Below are 24,199 nucleotides of genomic sequence, written 5' to 3' on the forward strand. Positions count from 1 at the left end.
ATTTACTTCCCATACTTGTCTCTCCCTGGCGGATACTGGCTTTTATATGTAATGCAAAGGGATCGCTCGTGGCCTCAGTATTTATTAATCCTCTTTGTGTGTTTCAATGACCTTTTTCTACAGCCACGGGTGTGTTTGATGGAAAGGTTCTCAGTCGGAGTGATCACCTCAATCATGGACGATCTTCGGCGCTCTGCGCTGCCGCCGCGGTGCATTATGGTCCAGAGAGCCCGTGCTCTTCTGTCCTCCTGTCATCACGTTAAGCCGGGGAGCTGTGTTTTCAGGTTGAAACACAGCCGCACATGTAGACTCGGGACACTTTACAGGCATCGGCAGGTGACCTGTCTGTGATACTCGTGTCTGCGTTTACTGTCACGTTAAAACTTGTCGGCTGTTGTGAGTGAAGCATGTTTGTTATACTGCAGCAGCTAAGATAGTTAGCATAACAAACAGCCGCGAGACAAAGTTGAAGAAAGTTATAAAAGCAGGTGAAAGCGAGGCAATGTGCGCGTGAGAGATACTTATGTGTACTGTGAAGTTACTGTAACGTATGTAACGGAAGTTTTCACTCTTGTTGTACCTGTGGGTCAGGACTGTCTCGTCTAACACATAGCTTGGCAAACATCTGGAGGGCACCGAGGCACCACTAATGAGAGGATTGTAAACACTTGGTGCTTGCAGCTTTCTTTGCTTATGGAAGTTAAAGCGTGTCTTAATTTCATCCTCCTCCCTTCCCTGCTGCTGTGCCTGGTATAATCCCTTGCCTGTGGTGAACATCAGCTCTCCAGCGCCAGTATGGCGGTCTGCTTAAAGGCTTTGTGTTGCGTTGGTGTGGAGATCAAAATGCACAAGTTGCTGCTGGCCGGCTGTGCGAACTTTCATTCAAAGTGGTTTTTAAACTCTCTTGGTCCTTTTTCCTCACGACTTGGTGGGACAAGAACCCTCAGCTATTATAGCAGAGCTGCAGAGTTCTGTCCAACGGGACACTCTGTGCCACAGGGAAATGTAAGACTGGGATCATTCAGCAGGAACTACAGTGATGTCTGCTTGAATTCACTGGTCAGTCAAGCACTGCCTTTATCCACATGTCAGACCAGAAGACCTCAGTGTGCTGCAGTGAGAACTGAGAGAAACCTGCTGCAGAGAGGCGTAGTGTGGCCTGGTAAGATGATGTAGTTAATTTGGCTCATACTGACCACAGTATACAAGTATTCCACGTGACCTATAGTTGTCTTTACAGTCATGGTAAAAATAGTCTCTTTCAATTCTAAGGTTTTATCTATTACAGCATGTAAAAAAAGAGACTAATTACACCTTTACTGCTTTCATATGAGTTAGGAGGGTAATGAGCAGCCAGCTGCTGCTAATCAAATGTATTTGATTAGCTAATCATCAGCAAGCGTGAGCATCCCTATAAAAGCAGACGTTATGGTAGTTTGCTGGTTTGGAGCATTTAGATGCATATTAACACAGTGCCAAGAAGAAAACACATTAGCACTGATCTTAGAGAAGCAACTGTTGCTGCCCATCATGGGATGTAGTGAGTTTTTCACAGGAATACATAGTCTCCCTTTAAATTTTTCTTTTCCACTTGACTGCATTTTAAGTTAGAATAATGAAGAATTGTATGCTAAGGTTTGTAATTCTAAACTTTATTATCCCGACCCAAAGCTCTGTACATACAGGTGAGAACCAAGCTATTGTCTTTCTGCTGTAGTCCAAGGTACTGCTCAACGTTACATGTCAAATACTTTCCTGCACACATGGTTTAACTTGGTCTTTTCTTTGAACAGTGTCCTTTATCTGCAGAAGAGTCTCAGACGCCCCTCCTTCCACTGTAGCTCCGGCATTTGTAGTGGTAAGAGAGAAATTGATTTAAGCAGTCATTAATTAATAGTTGCTAATACTACTTGAAAGGTTTTGGGATGTGGTTTGTCACTTTGTCTTGCTGCAATAAACAATATCTTATTATTTTGTTTACAAAACCTGTAGATTTCATTCACACGTTTATAATTTAACATACATCCTCCCCATCTTTACCTTAGAAACACTCAGCACCTGTGAGGTTACTGACCTGTCATCAGCTTACACCATTATTTATTTATTTGTTTGTTTATTATTTTGGTGCTGGCATCAAAAATAAGGTTTTGTTACAAAAAACAAAAAAACCCAACAGTAACAAACAAACTTGTCATTTGATCAGCCGTGTGTGTGGAGATGGATAGATATTTAAAAAAAACAAATAAGCATAGCATTTGGAATGCTCAAGTAATTTATTGTTATTATTTACATTTCACACAATTGTGTTTCAACGCTGTGCAAAAATGCAGTGAAGATGTGGTTGCTTGATGTAACCAATCAGCTTCATGTTTTCTTTCTTTGACAGATGAAGTTTGACCAAGAGGGAAATGTGACGTCATTTGGTAAGTGTGAGGAAATTAACCTCATTAATGTTTACATGTTGTTGGCACTGAGACTGATGATTCTCTTATCTCTGGCATTGTGACAGAGCATAGGGATCTTTTCTTCTTTCTTTTTTTTTAACATGTCCCTGAAGTACTCTTCCGTATCCTTTTTATTATGTGTGGCACTGGACATGCACCACATTTTTGTCCATCACTGCTGTGTTTCTGTGTTACTTCCCCTGTGCAGCAGCCACTAATGGGTTGTGTTACCACCAGTGACTCACTTCTGTTATCCATGAGTAAAAATCAGTTGTATTTCAACCTCTACTTCATGTGTAGAGATTGGCCCAACTATATGTACATGTGTGCCTCTGCTCCTCCTTATTTGTTTTTCTCTTCAAGAAAAAAAGAAGACGGAGCTTTGCCAGGAGTTAAGTCTTCAAGCCAGAGACCTACGCTTCCAACACACTACCAGCCTCACTGCTAGAAATAACTGCATTATTTTACGAATGGCGGTATGTTTTATTTCTTTTTCCTTTGTCTGCCACGCTCCTCTTACACCACAGACTCAAAGGAAGTTATGTCAGTCTGACAAAGGTTTCCAACATAAGGCTGATAGCACACACAACGCCCACACACGAGGGCCCCGTGGCTGCTGCAGGTGGGACTGTTTTCCTCTCTGTTTTCAGTGCAACTACACTGACCTGGTGAAGCAAATAGATTTTTAATGTTATTATCACACTGAAGAAAAATGAGCTGAATTATTGAACTCTCAATTTTCTAACAGTCTCATGAAGACTTGCTTTAGGTTTTCAGACTCAAATGTTTCTCGTAGCAAGTTGCTGCAGACTTACACTGCAAAGTTACCTCCAACGCCACACTCTTTGCAAAGCCTCTGGGTGTGATCTGGACAGACCAGGGTCCAGTGCTGTTCTGGTTTGAGATGTCACTCTTACTGGGACATTGTGCTGCTTCCACAGTTACCTGCAGCGCCAGAGGAACTGTTGTTCGAATAATTTGATTTTGGGGGACAAACAAGAAGGAACATTTTCTTTCTGCAAGAGACTGTGTTGGACAGGATTTCTTTTTCTGACCTGCATGAGTAAGGGGTTTCCTGTAGTTATGCTACTGAATGTGATGTTGAGACCAGCTGGCACGTTGCTGGTGTCTAGAGTCAGGTCTGTGGTAGGATGATCACTTGGCATAGAGATTGACAGAGGAAAGGACTGGCTCACACCTGGCCTCAAATGAATGGCGAGCTCCTGGGGCTGCAGGAAGATGGTTTTGGCATCTGCTATGTCTGTTCTGCAGAAGTTCAGAATCACAAGAAATAACATTGTAAGATTTTTTTTTTTTAACATCATAACAAAGGCCCTTTTCTGTTCCAAAATATATTTGAATCCAATCTGAAACTTTCATATTAATAAAAACAAAAGAAAACTTTGGAAGGTTAATTTCTTTTTTTTTTTTTTGTATGGAACACTAAAAAACTGTCAGGTGTCCTTTAATGACTAAAGAGGTATTTAAAACAGCTTACCTGCTGTCATTCCTGATGACCTGCACACTGCTTTGAGGTTTATATATATATGACCTTTATGACAGCCAGCTCTCTGCAGCCCCTTCACAGTATGACAGTGAATGTTAGAGTTGGGGGCAGTGCACCAAGCGCACTCAGGGCCGGATTGGATGCACTGATTGCAGCTGGAGTCAGATGTGGAGCATTTTTGTCCACTGGTCAAACTGAAACTCGGCATAACCAGCAGCAAGAAGAGATGGGACAGCTTCACAGCCATCGTTAGTCCTGACTGTACAAGGGTAGAAACCACAGAAGATATGTTTCAGTCTAAAATTAGAGGAAATAAAGTGTAAAGCAAACATAAGCAAGGACTGATCAGTAAGTGACTGAGACTGCAGTTACTGCAATACAAGCTTGTAGTTATGTGCTACATAAACAAATGTACACACACAGAATGCTTCATTACCTGAAGAACTAAAAGTTTTCAGCTCTGTTATGTCGTCGTGAGGTCTCTGCAGGCTGTGACATGCTGACCATTCACAGTTGTATGTTGGCGGTATCTAAGTGGGACTCAGGACCAGGGAGGCACAACTAGATCCTGATTGGTGCTCAAGTTTCAAATCTCTAACCACAAATATTTACAGTTCAGAGTCAAACAGAGCACTGACATGTTAACAGTAAAACGTTAACCGGGCGCCATGTCATGTCTCCAAAGCCTTTAAAGGAAATTCAGCCATGGAGTCTTTAACAAAAAAGCATATTTTAAACATTCACTCTTTGGATCAGAGTATGTGGATGAGGACAGACTTTTTTGCCCTCCCTGTGGAAATTTTATTATTATTTTTCAGCATTTCCCAAGGGCTGTTAAACAAAGCAAGGAAATTGCAACACAGCACACGGGAAACGTCCTAGTTTCATTTTGGTTGCTTACATTATTTTAATTTGCACAAAGAAATAAAACTATTGACATAAACCAGGATTAAAATTACTAGTCTCACTGATGCTAATAGTCAGTTGTGTCCTGTGAGTAAGTCTCACAGCCCATTTTTTCCTTAGAGAATCTCTTAAGCTCCTGCAGATTTAATGATCTTCTGCTATGGACCCTTGTCTTCAGTTCACCCCACAGATTTTCGTTAGCGTTCAAGTTGGAGCTTTTTACAAGCCAGTCAGTAATGTTCACTTTAGTCTTCTGGAGGTTGTTCTTCACCAGGAGAACGTATGTTTTGCTGGAAGACCCAGGTTTACTGGTGACTGCTTGAGGCTTTCTGTTTTTGCTTAATTCCTTCCACCTTGATGAAATTCCCAGTTCCACACACACTCTGAAGCATCCTCTGTGTGTAATACTAATAATATTGACACTAATATTTTTTTTTTCTGAAATAATTTATTGTGTGGAGCTAGAAATAATTAATACTTAGTAAAAAGACAATTGGTGTATTTGGAAATGTTATACTGAAAATCCCTCCCTATTAAATATAACAGAAAATTTCTGTTATATTTAATAGGGAGGGTAATAATTTTGTCCTCGTCTGTTTGTTTAAGCTCTAGCCCATAACCTCCACTCGCTGTCTTTTCAGGCCTTGAAAGCCATCTTGACCCCGGAGTCTCTTATGGTCTTGGATTTTCGTGGTCTTGGACTGGAGCGCTGGTTAGTTCTGGAGCTCGCCCCCCAGCTAGCGTCACAGACGCACACTCTGCCCTTCGAGTTCAGAGCACTGGAAGCCATCCTGCAGCACAAGGTGAAACTGATCAGACCAGACAGAGTGCTTGTGTAATTAAGCGTGGTCTAACCTAGATAAAGCCTGAATGAAAGTCAAGGACACACACCTGAAGCTTTGTATTATCTGTGTCAACAGGTAAACACGCTGCAAGCCCGGTTGAATGAAGTTGAACCAGTCATATTGGATACGCTGGAATCCCTCGTAGACCCTAAAATCCTTTCTGCTGATAGAAGTAAACTACATGTACTTCTGCAGAATAGCAAGAGGTAATGAATCACTCAAGACATGTAATTGTATTTGAAGAAGTCATTAATGGCATCTGGCATATATGTAAATGGAAGTTTTCAGCCTAAAGATTTACAGTCTTGTAAGTTTTCCCTTCTCTCACGCCTGTTACAGCTTATCAGAGTTGGAGACAGACATAAAAATGTTTAAGGACTCCATGCTGAAGGTCTTGGATGAGGATGAGACGGTTGAAGAGTTCTGTCTCACAAAATGGACAGACCCAAGAGTTTTGTATGTCACACATGCACTCAGACACATGTATATGGGTGCTGAACACAGTATCTTAAAAATAGTTGGAAATCTCCAGTCAGTGGTGAAGCATGTTGAAAAAGAAAGACACGAATTTGTTGAGTTGCCAAGGATCAAAGTCTGTTTCCAGTCTGTTTTCACTCACCTGCAGATCATACGTTACAGGTTAACCTTTTTCTGTGTATGTGGGTTTTTGTTTTGTTTTTTCAAATTAAATTAATTCTGCCCAAACTGCCAGGCCCAGCTGTACTTCTATTTTTCATCCATCTATCCATTCTCTTCAACTTGTGTGCTTCTATTTTGTATATAACCTCATGTCTGTCTGCCTTTTTAGTGAAGAGAGCAGTTTGGGTATTGACCACGCTGAGGAGATGGAGCTTTTATTGGAGAATTATTATATGCAGGTAGCTGTACTTTAAATTCCCGAGTTTTAACATGATCAACAAATATTGCAATTATGCAAAAGTCTTGGTAAAGGCTGCATGCTCACACATTGTATAGGACACATTTGTCATAGATTTCATCAAGCCACGACCACTTCGTATGTTTTTATTTTTTTATTTTCATCTAAGCATTTATACCCATTTATGCTTCTGCTATGGTGATTACTTATTTCTTTGCCTCTATTTTAGTTTAATATCCGAAGCACTGAAACACTTTACATGTTACCTGTGGCAGTTGTGATGGGCTGTCAGTAAGGTGTAGGTTGTACAATTGTTGTCATATTGACCGTGAAATACTTCACACAGGCCGAGGAACTTGGGAACAGAGCCAGAGAGCTGAAGGGTCTGATAGACGACTCTGAGAGTGTAATCTTTATCAATCTGGACAGGTACGTACAAATTGGCTATACATTATGTATACATGCACACTATAGACTGATGTTTTTGAGAAGCAACAAACTCAAAACACTGATAATGAGGCTTAACAAGCCATTATTTTTGAAGATTGAATTTGATCTTATTCAGTCCCCCCCCCCCCCCCCCCCCCCCCCAAAAAAAAAAAAATGCTTTGCCATCTACAATTTAACAAGAAAAATTAAATTTACTAAAAATTGATGCATCTTTGTACTCGTGTGGAATTTTGTGAGCTAGGGGGATGTTCTAACACGTCCAGATTGCGGTTTGGTATTGTCATCCTGAAGAAGGCAAGGTCGTATTTAAAAGATTTTTATCTGAATTGCAGTAAATGTTGCTCCAAAATAAGTACAGTCATGTGAAAGGAGAGTTTTGGGCGCACGACTGGATAGTCGCCTGTCAGAATGTTCCTCTTTCACAGGACTGTAAATGTGATTCAGAAACAGTGGCGCCTTCACAAACGTGCTCGTTACTCCTGCCATGTGCAGTTACACACACACACACGCCTGCTGATAATAAGCTGATGGCATCCATTATTTCAAAATAGAAGTTATTTCAGAGACACTTACCATCTGTGGGATGCCTTTTTTTTTCTCTTTTTTTTCTAATATATACCCAGTTTTGTTACTAATTAGCATTTTTTTTTTCCCCCAGATGTCAGATATCGTCTAGGTTAGGAATGTGAGACTCATTTTATATCGAGGGCAACATGCAACCCACTTTGTTCTCATAAGGAAAACCAGCAAAACTACCTTTTCTGCCACAGTACAGAAGTTTCAGTACACATTTTTACAAAATAAATAAAATGAGACAAAACTGAAGTGCTATTTCAACAGTGTCTGAATTACAGAAATATATAACTTGGGACCCATCATCAGTGGTGGACCTTGGATTCATTGGGTGTTTCAGCCATTATCACTAGACACCCTCATCCAAGGAGGCCCTGCGAGGGTTGATCAGGAGTGTGTCACTGTTATTTCTACTTTCTTTTGTTTAGTTTTCTAAATTATTTTCTTCTATCAATTCACTGCAAAACAAAAGTAATACTTACCTCTTTAATATTTAAAGAGCCTCACTTCTTCAAAGGGATAGAAAAGGTGATAGCGAGAAGTAAGACAAAAGAGAAGAGAGCCGGAAGGGGGGCGCCTGATCTGGCATCCCACACCTCTCTGCCAGATCAGGCGTTCTCTTGTTTTGTATGATTTCTTGCAGCCACTGAGAGCACTGTGTGCTTTATTCCAGCCACCGGAACGTGATGATGCGACTGAATCTGCAGCTGACCATGGGGTCCTTCTCCCTTTCCTTATTTGGCCTAATAGGTGTGGCATTTGGAATGAATTTGACAACAGCTTTCGAAGATGTGAGACAACTTCTGATCAATACTTTTAATAGTTGTAACTAGTGCTTAATGTTTATGAACAGATATTTATGCACTGCTCTGCCTGTGTGTCTCTCCTACAGGACCCCCGCGCTTTCTGGCTGGTAACAGGTTTCATGTTCTTGGGCAGTGGGCTGATATGGAGGCGACTTTTATCATTTTTGGGACGGCATCTAGAGACTTCAGTACCCCCACGAGTAATGCAAACGCATACACAGACACTGTGCCTTGTTATGTGTTCCTGTAAAGTCCAGTCTGCGTAACACTATGCACACCTTTCCCTGGACTGATCCAGAGAAATGCATCCGTAAAAATAATTTCTTCTCTCTGTGATGCAGATCCCTCCAATTTGGAAGAGGAATATGAGACCATCAGACATCAAGGCTGGGGTCAGATGAAGTTCTACCTCGCAGATGATGGTTGTCTCGCAGCGCTCTTGGTCCTCTTTAACTTGATGCAAAGACTTCTGCTAGAATTTTTATTTTTAACACACCTCATTGTTTTACTGTCCCATGGCCACAGCAGAGGTTGAGATTACGCTCACATCTCTGGAGACTATAGTGCAGTGGTTCTCAAACTGTGGGGCGGGCCCCACTGGTATGGCATGGACAACCACGTAACACACATGAAGTTATATGATGTGAATATGATTTTTATTATTATTATTATTTTAGGGAAAAAATTGTAGCGAATTTTGAGGTGTGGACGATATCCATCTTGCATGAAGATCTGCTTTTGGTTTGGGGCATGTCAGAAGAAACTCTGCTCCAGTGTGTGCGTGTCACTGTTTCCCTTCATTTGACTGACGGTCATTTTTCATTTCTGCTTTTTATCTTTTTGTTTTCTTTCCTTTCAACGTCCAGTGCAGATAAAACTTTGAGTTTTCTTAGTGTTGCAGAGCCAGGAACAGCAGGACAAAGCCCGTCCTGTGCTTGCTGTGGGTGCAACTGTAACGTAATCAGCGGCTGCTAGCTTCACTGCTATTAGCAGGTTTCTTTGCACTTACAGTAATGAGCACAGCGTTGTTGCCGGGTCCAGTGACGTCTTCACCTGTTTGCTCTGCTGCACTCTTTGAAGCAGGAACCGCCACCCCACACCTCGAGGAAGTGGTGGGGAAATACTGCACATCTCCATATATGTGTATTTAAAAAAAAAAAAAAAAAAAAAAAAAAGCCAGGTCATATAATAATCATCTCATTGTGGAGTTGTGCTTTCTTTCATTTCACTGGTGAAGAACAAAGAAAAAAAAACTTTATATCACTGTGGAAGCAGTAAACCTGTGACTCTGTCCCTCTGTACTCTGTATGTTCTGCCTTTATTAAACCGGAGGAAGTACACTGTGCAGCTTTGTGGCATGGTGTTTGTGTCAACATGAGCGACAGGCACTTGCTCAAAAATGTCATTGTTTTTCATATAAATGCAGAGTTTAGAGTGACTTTAAAGATGTTTTCAGCTTTTACCAAAGGGAAGCTTTATCATTTATAAACTTAATCAAGTATTATAAAAAATAATTATAAATTGGTTGATGAAAGGTTTGGTGTATCTGCATGATGTCAACTGAAGCCATAGATTAGGTCTTGCATTAGTGGTTCCCAGGCCAAAGGTCAGGATACCAACATAGGGTCACCAATTAAATCAGATGAGTTTTCAGGTTATTAACGAATTGGGGAGGTTATAATAACAGCTTATGAGTTCACCCATAAGATAATGCTTTTATTTATTACATGATTTATTTCTTTTTGGTTGAGTGTGTCAGCTTGACTACTGCGTGTTTTAACTCTATTTTCTGTTCTGAAATATATTATTTTCAGGGAACGTTGAATTACGTGGATCCACTTTTCTTTTGTGACATTGACCTGCAAAAATGTCTCAGTGAAACAAAAAATTCACACAAATGGATATAAATAACAAAGTAGAAAACATCAGTTTCTTTAAAGCTGAGCGCATGTAATGACAGATTTTTCAGATTTCTGATGAGCAATACTTGGGAAGATGTTTTATTAATGTGGACTGTTAGGCTATAAGACTAATATCCTTGGTTTGCTGTGTCAAATTAAGAACTGTTATGGCTGGATAATGTTTTTTATTATTAATATTAATTGAGGTACCTCACATGGAGTCAAAATATCCTTCTCACTGCCTAAGTGGTTTCAAGGTTTGGAAACTACACTAGGCTTCATGTTTTGTAAATATGAGTTGGTTTGAAAGGGAGTAAAGCATTTGACAGTAACGGCCATTTAAACTGCTTGGTTGTCATTACAGCCTTTCTCCACCAGAGGGAGTCATGAACCACACCGTGTGTCACAACAAGCTTGTCCTTCAATAAAAATCAATGGAATCATAAAGTTTTTATTGAAATCTATGTTTTTGGAAATTATTCCGTCTGATCTATGTGCTAATTTCTCCGATGTCTCAAAGGGAAACTTATTTTTGTTGTAAAATTTATGTGTGTATATTCCAACACACAAAAGATGGTTTAGTCTCAAATCAATCCATACTGTGATGATTGCTCCTAATCTCCTGAGACCCAGAAGAATAAATGTTTCATAGTTGGTTGGTTTGTTTGTTTTTAGATAATTTAAGTATAGTAGTTGAAATAAATGTTTAGAAGATTTTTTTTGGAAAATTATTTATTTTTTATCTTAGTATGATGAAATGATATTGTTTCCTTTTTTTTTTTTTTTTAATTAAACTCCATTCTGCACTCCTAATACTCACCTAAACATGGGTTGTTGGGTCATGCTCCCCATGGCAGTAACAGTGATCATGGATGGTGTGACAGAGCGCTGGGTGTGGCAGATAGGATTTTACTCATACTGCTGTCAGGAGGTGAGGTGGAAGAGGGCCAGATTTTGGAGCAAGAAGGTGAAAGCTTAGAGGAGTCCGAGCAGGGACAAATATAGAAATGTTGTTAAAGCTAGGGCTCTGAAGTTGTGGCATTTGGTTTCTCGGCTGCCATTTAAAACACCGGCCTGTGAGGGCAATAATCTTTTGGCACCCCTGTTGCATTCTGTTTAACAGTGGTCTCACCTTCCAGAGAGCTTCATTCTTTCCCCTTTAACGATTAAGATAATCCGTTACTTTGATGGACTCCCTAATATCTGAAAAATGTGCCTTGACTTACTGAACTGACTGTAACAAGGAACCAGCAAGTTCAGGTCCTAGGATATCTGAGTCATGCCATGAAATGGATGTTTTCAGATGAGCACGTCCCTCTGGTTTGTGTGCTCTGACATGTTTTTCAGAAACCTGGTTACCTATTTACACTTTGATGTAATCATAGGGCCTCCTGTCCTGGTGGTTGTTAGCAGCGTTGTCCTGTTTTCATTTTTCATTCTAATGAGACAGGAGAGGTACAGGTTAATGCACCTTTAGCTTATACATCATTAATTATATAAATCAGCAGAGAAAAGAAGGAATCAAACTTTTTTCTGTTTGTGTTTGATTTGTTTAAACATTAAGCAATACTTCTGATAACAAACCTGCTGTTGTGTCCCCCTTTGAGCTTTTACCTTCCTGTCTGACCTCCCTCCACTTCATTTCATGACAGCTCTAATCAAACCACAATTTTGAGTAAAACCCTGTCTTCTGTCTCCTGAAATAGGCTGAAAATGTGCGGCATTAAAATTTTGTTTTGGAAGGAGTAAAAGTTAAAAACCTCTTTTTTTTAGCAATAGAATCATAATAGCTACAAAAAAAACAAAACAAAAGCTTATCACCATATTTTATAGCCACAAGGGAGGGGAGTCCATTTTGAAAAGAAATGTTTGCCCAGCCCCCGCAAATATGGCATCAATAGAACAGTAGGATTCATGTGAATTACATAGAGATAAATGGCCTTTGCCTCAGACTCAAGTCCTCCAAAAAAGGGCAAAATGAATTGCTGGATTTAAAAAAGCGTATATCCACACTAAAAATGTAAATAAGAAAAAGCCGCTCGTTCCGCCTATTATTAATTAACCTCGGTGTAAGGCAGTTGAGCTAATGTCGTCACCTTGTCAACGGTTCCGGCTCGTGTGTGCGTCTCCACTACCGTCGTCAAGGACCGGCGTGCTGACGTCACCGCAGAGAGCCACGCTTCACGACCAGGCTAAACAGCTTTTTCAGACGAAGTCCTTCTCACAACGAGTCCGGGACACACTCGGGAACTTTACTGAGATTTAACGAAGTGGCTCGACAGCGACAGCGCTACAACAAATTATACGTACTACTGAACACCGAAGAGCGAGTTGACCGTTTTCACTGTACCAACATATAATTTCTCGTTTTCAACTAGCGTGTTTTTTTTTTAAATTGTTTTGGAAGTTAAAATGGGGAATCTGTGGTGGTTGTTCCTCGTCGGGCTGGCAACTGGGCCAATCAGTGGAAAAGTAAGTGGCTTTTCTTAAATGTTTTTTAATTCAAACATGTTCCAGTTGACGTATTAGTGGAAAAATACATATTAATTATCTTTAATATGTAAAATAACCGAGAAGGCTAAAACTTTAAGATATTTTTGAAAACGACAGCCCTGGGTAACGTTTGTTATGTTCATGTGGACTGTTTGAGTTCTACCCCATAGAGTTTACACATAAAATAAAAATATTACTCTTAATGTTATATCCTCAGTTTTTTGTCTGTGTTAATTATTATTATTATTATTATTATTATTATTATTATTATTATTATTATTATGTATTTACGTTAAATGTACCTTTAAAGTGAACAGCACGAATTCGTCTTTTTAAAACATAAATAAATGTTACCTCCGGATCTATAAGCTGGGTGATTTTTGACCTCAGCAGCCTTTTCAAACCGAGGCCAAGCGTCCAGTTGGTGTCAAGTTCACACAGGGCCAAAGTCTGTTCATCATTTAGCTCACAGCTTTGACATTTAAACCAGACCTGGCCTGAATTTCTCACCCACACGTTTTATAATGTTATACTGCAAATTCAAATTCTAAACCAGGAAATCATTCATATTTAACCAAGGTGGTTTAAGGGGAAAAAAAAGAGTATTTCAAAATCCTCCTCCTTTACCCCTTCCATTGTTTCTCTATGTGCGGCTGCTTTATAGCTGGAAAACACCTGGGGATGACAGGCTGAAGCAGAGCTTTGTTCATCGTCACAAAGTATGAAAAATATCCAGGCTGGTGATTTATTGACTGTAAGAAATCTCTAATGAGAGCCAGGGAGCCTCACCACCTCTGCAGAAATGCAGTTTGTTTAAGATTTATGGACTGTATATTGTGAAAGGAGACGGAACTGAAACACGATACTGCTTCTGGTGTATATTTGTAGCAGAGGAAAGAGACATGCAATCCCTTAGTAGGACTCAGGGAGTTGTGGATATGGTGAAAATGAATACAGCTTGGCATTCCTGTCCTGCTTTAAGGCCCCACAGGTTGTAATCTCTGAATATAATAGCTTGTAAACAGGTGTGGCCACTCAAAAAACAAACAAACCTTTTTTCTGCTTAACTTTAATTTGTGTCATCTCATACTTTGATCCGTCTTCATGTCATACCATTAATACACAGACTCCAGTCTTAAATTGCTGGGTGTGATGGGCTACATCTTACATCCAAACTATCTGTGTCCCCAAGTGTAAAATGGTAAATGGCCTGTATTTATATAGCGCTTTACTAGTCCCTAAGGACCCCAAAGCGCTTTACATATCCAGTCATCCACCCATTCACACACTGGTGATGGCAGCTACATTGTAACCACAGCCACCCTGGGGCGCACTGACAGAGGCGAGGCTGCCGGACACTGGCGCCACCGGGCCCTCTGACCACCACCAGTAGGCAACGGGTGAAGTGTCTTGCCCAAGGACACAACGACCGAGACTGTCCAAGCCGGGGCTCGAACCGACAACCTTCCGATTACAAGGCGAACTCCCAACTCTTGAGCCACGATCGCCCCATGAGTGTGGCTGTAGAATTACTGGTTAGTCAGTCAGTGACGTTGCTCCAATCCAAAGGATGAATGTTTAAACAGGCTTTCTTCCTTTGACAGTTTGTGATCTGGTAGTTGTGTCATTTTTCTGGATGGATGAGTAACAGCGAGTTCCACTGGGCTAGTCCAGGCAAGCACGCAGCTGCGTGGGATATGAGCAGTTTTTCATCCAAATGCTAAGAGCGAGAGGAAAAGGGTAACACCTCCTCACGGTGCTATTAATGACGATTTTCGTAGGGCTTCAAAAGCACTCCACTGAAACGCCTACATGTGAGGAAGAAAAAAAACGTTTAGAAACAAAAGAACATGAATATAAACTATGTAGTTTGACACTTGCTGCTGTGGAGAACTAAAAAGCCTGGTGGGGCGGAAGATATGTGTTCTCAGTTAATCAGCATTAGTCACAACATTGTTCTGTGTGTCAAAGGCAGTCTGTACACATGCGATTAGCTGCAAGAGGTTTTTCTTTTGATGAGTTGCTGTAGCAGTTTGTTTGACTTTCAGTGTTAGCATGCCCTTGGAGAGTTTTTATTGTATTTATTTATTTATTTTTCAGTATATATTTTTTATTTTTAACCACATATCACTGATTATCTTGACTGTTCTTTGACCACCACACAACTAATGGACAAAGCTATATTAGGTCTTTGCGTACATGGAGTGGACTGGGACCTGTAGTCTCTGGTCAGCAGTTTCAAATTACTGTAATCTGAATTAAGGACATAACAATCACATGTAAGACAGAAGTAGATATTGTGTCACATTTTGCCTGTTGGCATCACTAAAGACTGCATTACCAAACTCTGTCTGATCACTAAAGTTTTAAGAGGAATATTCATTTTCTCTTGGCATCTGATAATTTTGTCCTTACAGGCTACAGCTACTTAATGTCTGTGGACATTTTATTCATTTTATGCCTTAGTCAAACATACACCACCTTCAACACAGCACTCTGCTGCTGCTGCTGCTGCTATCCAAGTGATGACAGATCTGTTGTGTGCTTTTCGTTGTTATCTAAACTAACTCTCGATCTGACCATGCTCTCATTACTTTGCAGCTCACTGGGGATATAGCTAGCTATCAGCTAAGGAGAAACAAAAAATAAGACTTTGATGATTGTCAGCTTTAATGTTGCCCTCCACCAACACTCAGTCTGTGGAGTGATACAGCTGTTTCCAGTAAACTGTCTTCATTGTGACAAAGCACCAGGATATCAGAATGTTATATACAGAGTGGGTGTGTAAATCCTGCATGCATACGTATGCTTTCCAGATGTGTATAAATTCTAAATCACATCTTCCAGTAAACCCCAGTGTAAAACTTGTATCTGTCAAGGAGAACTGATTCAGAGTCAGCAGAAAACAAACTGCCAGTAGGTGGGAGGTCAAAGCTTAATGGCATTTAGTGAAATCAATTCTAAATTAAAAATATTTGATTGATCTGTTTAAAAAGATAATGTGTTGACTCAGCTAATCGTGTGGTTAACATCTGGATTTGGTCTGGTAAAATAAATGCCAGTGAAACACAGTACAACACTTTGATCTAATACTTTTTTGTATGACTATCAAGTCAATGTTATTTATGTAGCTAATTTTAATACAACCGATGTTGACCCAGAGTGCTTTACAGGCACACTCATCTGCAATCCAAGAAGCCAGTTACAACACACAGAACTCACATAAACAGCATAGTAAACATAACGATTAAAAAGAAGTCAGAAAATAAGAATAAAATCAGAACTAAACTCTAACAATAGTTAAAACAGCTATATAAAAGAACTTGTCCAATCTGTGATGGACCTCAGACTTGACTGTTAGCAGTTAAAAAAGGTACGTCTTTAGAGGTCTTTTAAAATAGTTGGACAGATTTTGCATACATCTACCATAAGTTTGCTGATGTCTGATTATAGCCTTATAACCTGATAATTCTCAAGCTAGGCATAGAGTATATTTCTCATTGTGTATGTGACACAGACAGTCACAGCTTTTGCTTTTCTAATCTCTGGCTGAAGTCGGTGAGAACGCCAGCACCTCTTCTGCTATTTTAGTCACCCTTGGGTTTACGTGTTATTAATGCTTCACATGAATACACCAGTATCTTGGTGACATGTTGCAGAATGACCTTAAATGTTAGGTGTACAGTTGCAGATCAGATAGATTTTATATCTGTATCCCTTCTGTGGGCTGCTTGCATTATTGCATACTGATAAAAAGGTTTGTTAGCAAAAGAAAAATGGTGTTAACTTGAAAAGAACTGTTGCTTTGACAACATATTTTGTGAATTTTTATTGGAGTAAAACCTTTTTCTGGAGCAGGTATCTTATGAGAAGTACACTAAACTGTGCTTCCTTTCCTTTCTCCCTATTTTCACCCTCTCTCAGCATCTGTGTTAGTGGAAGCGTAGTATACATACCAGACATATTTCAGGTCTCAATGGGCCATATTCATCCATGTCTCTGTGTGTGAGTGTCTCTCCCTCTCTTAACACCAGCATATGTTTGAGCTTCTTTTTCTTTGGCTCTTTATCGATTTCAGCACAGTTAGTGTCTTTCTTTGATTCATGTGATCTCCGGTTGTGTTTGAGCCACTCGTCTCATTACCTTCTGTCTGCCTAGGCCTTAGATCAAGGGAAAAGAAGGTCACTGGTTTTCATCACACTCCTCTGTGTAGCATTCGGGTTGGCGGAAGGATTTCACGAGGTGCAATCTAATATGTGAAGCGGCCCTTTCCATGTGTGCGTCTACTTGCTTGCTCTCTGTGTTGTCTTTGAAGCTGCTTTATCTCATCCCTCCTCCTTTCAAAGACACTTAGTTCTCTGCTGCGTGGTTCTGCAAAGTATCACAAATTACTGCCACAGCATGTGAAATGATCAAGAAAACAGCCTATATCTACTGCACATACTATAGTATGGATGTAATACTCTCAGACAGCAGCATGCACTGCTGCATATTTGGCCAGCATACATCATTGGTTGTGAGAGGTATTGTCTTACTCCAGAACTGTAGCGAGATCCACATGTTGTCAATTAGTGAAAGGAATTCTGTGTGAATCTATGTGTGCGTTTCTCTCCTACTTAAATAAAATTGCATGTTTTTATCCCCCCTTCTTTTTGGCAGCTCTTTGTCTTCTCCCAGTCATTTAGCCCAAGTGATGACTTATACATAGAGGGCCGAACATCTGGTGACCTCCCTATAGACGATGAAGATGGTGATGATGGTGGGTCAGGCTCTGGATCTGGAGATTATGGTAAGGATATGTATGCATATCTGTCTGTCTGTCTGTCTGTCTGTGTGTAATATATCTATATGTATATTTTCCCTGTATTGCTTATTAAATAGAAACTTCATCACAGATTATTAGACATTATTTAACTCCACTCGATCATACATGCAGGCTGGTGAGTAATACACAAGTAAGCCACAAGTGCTTGTATGTTCAGACACAGATGCACTTACAATATACCAGATGTTTGTCCTGAGGTGATACAGTGGAACCAGGTGACATTTTATTGGAAACTCACAGACTTTGAATGACTCACCTGCGTAAACTGTAGTGAGTGATGTCATGGCACATTCAGCGTGATATAAAACTGCATTACGTTCAGGTGAATTTCAGTAAGTTATAAAACTTGCAGTAGGAACTGTTTCCACATTTGTGGCAGACTCTGCTGTAAAACCAAGTAACCTCAGATGTCAACTCGTTATCCAAGAAAAACGGTCCTATTCCTTCAGTTAATCCAATAGATTAAAAAAAAAACAACTATTCTATAATAATGAAAAGAGACATGCTCTGAAGTGTTTTGTGTTGGTGATTTCTCAGTTTCCCGTGCCCATTCAGATGCCGGGGATATGGTCCTGACGTTGCCTAGCCCCTCTAGCAAAACAGAGCAGCGTCAACCACAGCCTACAGTACACTCTCCAGACAACCCACCAACCACAGTGGCACGCAGCCATGATCCAGCAACTACAGCGAAGGAGGCTGACATTTTCCCTGATGGAGACAAGGTAAAGTATGACTGTTCCTTTTGATTCATGTCCTCATGAAGTCTGACTTATGTCCATCTTCAGGATGATTCATTGCACACACAAGGATATTTATTCTTTTAATTTCAATTGGTGATAGTGAGAGTAAATATTAAGGTTGATTACCGTATTTCCCGGACTACAAAGCACACCTGAATATTAGCCGCACAAGCTAAAATCAGGGGAAAATCCTGTTTTGTACATACATTAGCCGCACCTGACTAAAAGCCGCAGGTGTTTCAATGTTGACTTATCATATGTAAGAGAATATGCACAAAGGGAATTGTCAGGAAAGAGATGGCTGTTTGGAGACACACCCCTTTTATTAATATTTTGAAAAACAAGTTATGGGTACATATTTGCACATGTAGTACATAACAGTAACCTACAGCACACCAGAAAAATAGATTCGGACTACCTTTTAGGCTCAGGTGCAGTGACACGGCTTTAACAAGAAGAAAAGTCAGTCATTCACCATCTTTCTCTTCTTCCTGCGCTCTAAAACCACCAAAGTCCTCTTCTCCAATGTCGGAAACGAACAGGCTCAGGATGGCTTCGTCATCCACTCTCCGCTTCTCTCCTTCGTTGTCACTTTCAAAACCAAAGAAATCCTCGTTGTCAGTGTCAGAGTCGAACACCCTCAGAAGGGCCGTGGCGGTGTCCTCCTCTCCATCATGCAGCAGTCCAGCCCTTCAAAATCCGTTGGTGATCGTGGATGTTTTCGCACTTTTCCACGCTGTCAGAATCCACCGGTGGAGTTGAGCATAACTTGCTTTTCGCAAGTTTATCGCCGCTCGTCATCCACGCCTCCCGCTGAATGCGTAGCGCTACTTTGAAGTTTGTTTTTCGCGCTACTTCGTACGGCACTACGTTGCCTGGCGGACGGACATGTGACTAACATACCACTCTTGAACCCCGATCCTTCCGCCAGGCAACGTAGTGCCGTACAACAGCGGAACAAACAAAACAAATCATCTTACGATATCACAAAAATCATGGAAAATCCATAAAAAAGCCGCACCTGACTAAAAGCCGCAGGGTTCAAAGCTTGTGCAAAAAGTAGCGGCTTATAGCCCGACAATTACGGTAATTTTGGAGCAGAGAAACTAATTGTGATTTATTTGCTACCGCTTTAAGGTGTGAATAGTGGTAAATGGAAAGTATCTAAAGCCACATAATGTCTCAGCATTTTTTTTAAACTGTGCTAATATCCTTATAGGGGCTTGGTGTTGGCCCAACAGCTGACTGGTTTGGAAAGGATGCTAGTCCCAGCACCACCAATGTGCCTCCCAGTGGCAGTACTAGAGCTGATGGTGTAATCAATTCTGGCAAGGAGAGACGCCTGGATGTGTTAAATCCCCAATATGAAGAGCCTATCAAAAAGTCTGATGAAACTCTTACCAAAGCTGATCGAGAAGGATTATTTGGTGAGAACTCTATGGAGGTATCCTCTGAGAACCTGCTGGAGAGAAAAGAGGTGCTAGCAGGTAAGGACTAGGTTTCTACTGTCTTACCAGTTCATTACAAAATTACAGTAGTGAGTTTTCAAGAAAATTTAGACTTCTGTTGAAGAATCTGAAATGTTAAGTATAGATAACTGTTATAAAAATGTTATTTTTTTAAAATAATTTCGTATTTCTTTTTTCCGTCTCCAGCTGTGATAGTGTGCGGAGTCATTGGATTCCTCTGTGCTGTTTCCCTCTTGTCTCTCCTTGCCTACCGCATGAAGAAGAAGGATGAAGGTAGCTACGACCTGGGAGATAACAAACTTTCTGCAACTGCATATCACAAAGCACCCACCAAGGAGTTCTACGCCTGAACTGACTAATAAGAACAAAGCAGGGTGGATTTTGGCTCCTGCCTATTAAGACTCAAATGGATCTATAACCAGCTGAAGATGATTCTTCTTGATGAAGTTTGAAGTAGACACCTCTGCTCCTCTCCAGTGCTGCTTCTTTGTTCTGTCTTTTTTTTTTTTTCCTTCGCCATTCCCAACTTCATCCGCTGCCACTTTATCTTTCTACTTAATGTTCAGTGTTTGTGACAAAGGGGTCATAATAAAATAAAGTCAAACTGTTAAAATGCTTTCCTGTCATCCCATGCTAAGGAAGGAGTAAATACCCATTCAAAGTTTTAAGAATGAAATCCTGAAGTGGATCATTGTAGTGTTGGCGAGTCGTCAGTGTGAAACGGTCCGACGCTGTGCCTTTAGACCTAAGATGAACTACGCTGGACAAGAGCTGATTCTGTGTGACCCAGAAATTGATTGCTCCTTTGGATGGATGTACGCTGAACCAGCCCAGTTCAGCCTGGTACTATATTCTGTATAAGAATAGTATTAAGATGGACCTTAAAAAGTTGACACTTTTTTTTTCTGTCCTCTGAGGTCAGATTGTGTTTTTGTGTTTTGTTTTTTCTGTGTTAAAAACTGTCTGTGTTTCTTTTTACTTTCTGTATGCTTTCTTTAATTTGTTTTGGTTTTTGTGCGGGGCGGGGGAGGGGGGTTACATGAATGAACATTTTCATATGCTGCCCAGTATTGCATTGAGAGATTTTGTTACTTTGCAGGTACAAACATTTGTTGTTGTCACACAGGCACTTACAGAACTGACCAAATATAGATACGCTTTGTTGTTTGTAAAAAAAAAATAATAATTTGTGGTAGTTTTTTTTTTATGTTTAGAGATTATATTTCTGTAAGCCATTTTTAAGCAATTTGTCTTTGACTTCATACAGTGTGGCAGCCTTAGTAAAACTCCCTCAGGCATCTTTAGAACACATGTAATATGTTCAGGACTTTTGGGGGGGTTTTGGTGACTGAGTGCTGCAAGCGTGTGGACAGGTGGAGTCAAAGCTAATGACTATAATTCAGAAACCATAGAAGCGATCAAGGTTTTCTGACAACAGCCAAAGCGCATTCCTTTCTCGCTGTCCTCTGTATACAGCTATAATAGTTGGTTCAAGGTTTAAAGGCCAGTGAGAGCATTTACTGCTCTTTTACACTTTAGAGTTTATCAACTTAGCAGGGTTAGAGAGTTGTTAATTGTGTCTGTTTAACTAATCTGTTTCTTTTAAGCGTAAACGTGCTTTGTTTGACACATGTATTTCCTGATTTTCAGACTTTACCTCAAGCAACAAGAGCAGCATAGCATGTTTTATGGCTCCAATGAAGATACACAAAGCAGATAACGACAACAGGGTTCTATTCCCTTTCGACAGCACTTAAGTGTGTAGACCCTTTTCATAAACCTATTAGGAATTTGCCTTTTTATGGCTTTTTAACCAGCTACCTACTGCCTGTAATGGTTCAAAGAACACTGCTTACTGTTTGTCATAATAAAAATGAATATTTTAAAGCAAGTAGTACATTTGAATGCATTTGCAAGCTACCTATTCACTGTGCATAGAATAAACAGGAAGATGTAGTCATTAACCCACCTCGGTGACTCTTTGTTGATAACGTGACATTTGTTGAGTCTTCAGTGCCTCATGTTACATTATATCCTTTGCTTTGCAGTGCGGTTGAAGTATTAGTTTCATACTTTGAACTGTGAGCTGTACAGAACTGCAAGTTTGGAGTTAAAATCTACTATGCCAGTGTGGTTGAACAACTTCTGTGTGAAACAAAAACAAACCCAGAGGGTTAATACCACAGGTTAGCACTTGTTGGCAAAGACAAAATAACTTTTCTCTTCTATCATCTACATGCATTATATATAAAAGAGATGATTTTCATGTAATAATTTATACTTAATTAGACTACAATGTAGGTAAATATGTCCGTCATTATTGGGATTGTACAGTATTTACTGGTGGTTGAAGCCTCTTTGTGCCTTCAGCTTGAGTTTTATATGCCTATTTGTATCTTGGTGCATTTGATGAGCTTTAGATTATTGTCAATTTCTTTAAAAGATTTTCTAGCATCTTTTTTTTAAAAAAAAGTCCTTTTTCTTTATGAATGCTTCTAAAAATTATAAAAGTACAGAAAGTTTATTGGAGACATGTTGCAGTTTTATTTTTTATCGAAGCTGACTGAAATCCTGCTTCTTAGAAATAAACTACACAGGTATGAGGACCAGCCAATTATCAACTTACCAAGATGACCAATAGAGAACTTTGTTGCTGGTGTATCTCATGAGGTTCACTAATGAATAAAAGTTGTGGCTTTAATGCAGTGGCTGTTTTTTCTCTGTCTCTCAACAATACTGCCCCCCCTCCCCATATACACACATCAACACGACAGGTTTAATATTATGTGTGCTCTTAAAATCTTCTTCAAGGTCACGATCTTTGTGTTTATTTGTTAATTAAGCACCTTCTGGGCATCATTTTGAAGCCCACGTGTTCTCACAGATTTGCATTTTGTTTTTATTGTGTGAGACAAAACCAAAAAGTGAACATTCAGCTGCAGGTAAAAGCTATTATTTGTTGCTTTTGTTCAGCTGATCTGAAATGTAGAGCAAAGCATTTCTATCAAGTCTCAACAAACATTCTTTTACAAAGGCAGGCAAAAGTGAGAAAAAGGTTTGCAATATCAAACCTGGTCAGCAGCATGTGAAATGAGTCATATGGTCAGATGTTTTTAAAGATCTTCAGAAACAAAAGGAGAACATGTGGATGCACAAAAGGTTGGTTTTTTTTTATGTATACAGAAGATGGCTGTAGTAGAAAAGAAGCAGGAATAGAAAGTAGAGCCATGCACATAAGTTAATAGCATAAAAGTGGTAGTAAAGTGTGATAAAATAAATTAATATGAATCTGACATGGGTGGGGCACTTGATGTGAATATCTATGACTGGTGAGGAATGCAGAAGATCAGTGGGAGGGGAAGATGAGAAATAAAAACCACAGATTGAGATGTGCTGTGTTTCCCACAGTGTGCACACAATACACTGTTAGCACTGGGCATCATTTTAACCATAACATTGTTTGCAAAAAGGAAGGATGACTAAGAGAAGACTCATAAAAAGAAGTGCATGATTTAGCATTTGGTTTTAAATAGTTTCTAAATAGGCAGTTCCTTTTTCTTGACTTAATACCAAAAGTGAGATTGATACACTTCTTCTATACAGCTGTGTTGTTTCATTCAGTAGTGGTATTTTTCTGTGTGTAAACTTTCAATTTCTTCTTCAAATTGTTGAACAGCAGGTCAGATGTGAACCCAAAACAGCCTGTAACACATGTTAAAGAAAGGTAGACAAAGCTTTCTCAAAAGCTTCACAGACAAATAGAGCATCTTTTTTGAAATGTCAGTTTTGGAATAATGTGCAATTGCAGGTTTGGGTACTTAAACACTGATTTATGCTGGAACATAATATTTATTGTTGTGTGTTAGTTACTCATGAAAGGTATCATTTATGCACAGCTGAACAGCAGGTCAATTGTGAACCGAAACACTGATTATAAGTGTTCTATGTGGAAGAGCTGGCCATGAGAGTCTGTGATGAGTTCCTTAATCTTTGTATGTCCGACATATTTTACATATTTGAAAGCTTGGTGAGTATAATAGTAACAATGTCCATAATGTGAATAGACTATACTACTTATGAGGGGTAATTTTAACAAAAATCGTTTTGTATGAACTATTGTAACTATTAATTTCCAGTTGTTGCATACTAATCGGTTTCATTGAATTATTTTAGTTTTGTGAGGGGAAAACGGGAGAGTGGGGGGCTGGGTGTGGTTTATTGTTTGTGTGTTTGTGTGTGTTTGTGTGTGTGTAACCATATTTTAATACCTGTATAACAAAACTATTGTTATGGTAAGCATGACGCTCTTATTTTGAAATAAGACAAACCGGAAGTGCGCTATGCAGGTTGTAATCACGAGTAC

The 24,199-nt window shown here is 39.8% G+C and overlaps 3 protein-coding genes across 5 annotated transcripts; 2 read left to right on the forward strand and 1 right to left on the reverse strand.

Moving 5' to 3' along the window:
* Positions 1 to 174: 174 nt before the first annotated feature.
* On the forward strand, positions 175 to 9,377 carry mrs2 (magnesium transporter MRS2). Of its 2 annotated transcripts, XM_085366284.1 has the most exons (13): positions 175 to 336; positions 781 to 1,162; positions 1,794 to 1,858; positions 2,387 to 2,423; positions 2,808 to 2,920; positions 5,499 to 5,660; positions 5,778 to 5,908; positions 6,042 to 6,158; positions 6,511 to 6,580; positions 6,926 to 7,008; positions 8,276 to 8,393; positions 8,495 to 8,608; positions 8,750 to 9,377. In XM_085366284.1, the coding sequence occupies exons 1-13, from the start codon at positions 175 to 177 to the stop codon at positions 8,807 to 8,809; spliced, it is 1,614 nt and encodes a 537-aa protein (XP_085222410.1). In that variant the 3' UTR covers positions 8,810 to 9,377. The 2 variants fall into 2 exon arrangements, with proteins under 2 accessions (XP_085222410.1, XP_085222409.1); XM_085366283.1 differs by lacking the exon at positions 175 to 336 and having other exon boundaries at positions 385 to 1,162.
* Positions 2,269 to 4,235, reverse strand: LOC146622579 (putative integrin beta-like protein C05D9.3). Its single transcript, XM_085366285.1, is given in 5 exon segments — positions 2,269 to 3,109; positions 3,260 to 3,389; positions 3,500 to 3,710; positions 3,943 to 3,989; positions 3,992 to 4,235. Coding segments are annotated over 5 exon segments (744 nt in total). The 5' UTR covers positions 4,199 to 4,235; the 3' UTR covers positions 2,269 to 2,960.
* Positions 9,378 to 12,502: 3,125 nt separating the features above from the next.
* Positions 12,503 to 21,022, forward strand: LOC146622580 (uncharacterized). 2 transcript variants are annotated; one of them, XM_085365255.1, is made up of 5 exons: positions 12,503 to 12,781; positions 17,462 to 17,591; positions 18,165 to 18,349; positions 19,587 to 19,854; positions 20,023 to 21,022. In XM_085365255.1, the coding sequence occupies exons 1-5, from the start codon at positions 12,722 to 12,724 to the stop codon at positions 20,184 to 20,186; spliced, it is 807 nt and encodes a 268-aa protein (XP_085221381.1). In that variant the 5' UTR covers positions 12,503 to 12,721; the 3' UTR covers positions 20,187 to 21,022. The 2 variants fall into 2 exon arrangements, with proteins under 2 accessions (XP_085221381.1, XP_085221382.1); XM_085365256.1 differs by having other exon boundaries at positions 18,183 to 18,349.
* Positions 21,023 to 24,199: the final 3,177 nt, after the last annotated feature.

Source organism: Diplotaxodon limnothrissa, linkage group LG11, assembly GCF_057381915.1.
Source record: "Diplotaxodon limnothrissa isolate DT_005_m linkage group LG11, D_limnothrissa_male_GT1.1, whole genome shotgun sequence".
In the NCBI taxonomy this organism is placed as follows: domain Eukaryota; kingdom Metazoa; phylum Chordata; class Actinopteri; order Cichliformes; family Cichlidae; genus Diplotaxodon; species Diplotaxodon limnothrissa.

Bases quoted from the DNA above. Each gene is read 5' to 3' on its own strand.
- mrs2 (XM_085366284.1), top strand. From the start codon at position 175: ATGGACGATCTTCGGCGCTCTGCGCTGCCGCCGCGGTGCATTATGGTC. The intron at 337-780 runs GTGACCTGTCTG...GGTGAACATCAG, and splicing joins CACTTTACAGGCATCGGCAG to CTCTCCAGCGCCAGTATGGC. The intron at 2,424-2,807 runs GTAAGTGTGAGG...TTTCTCTTCAAG, and splicing joins GGGAAATGTGACGTCATTTG to AAAAAAAGAAGACGGAGCTT.
- LOC146622580 (XM_085365255.1), top strand. From the start codon at position 12,722: ATGGGGAATCTGTGGTGGTTGTTCCTCGTCGGGCTGGCAACTGGGCCA. The intron at 12,782-17,461 runs GTAAGTGGCTTT...TCTTTTTGGCAG, and splicing joins CTGGGCCAATCAGTGGAAAA to CTCTTTGTCTTCTCCCAGTC. The intron at 19,855-20,022 runs GTAAGGACTAGG...TTCCGTCTCCAG, and splicing joins GAGAAAAGAGGTGCTAGCAG to CTGTGATAGTGTGCGGAGTC.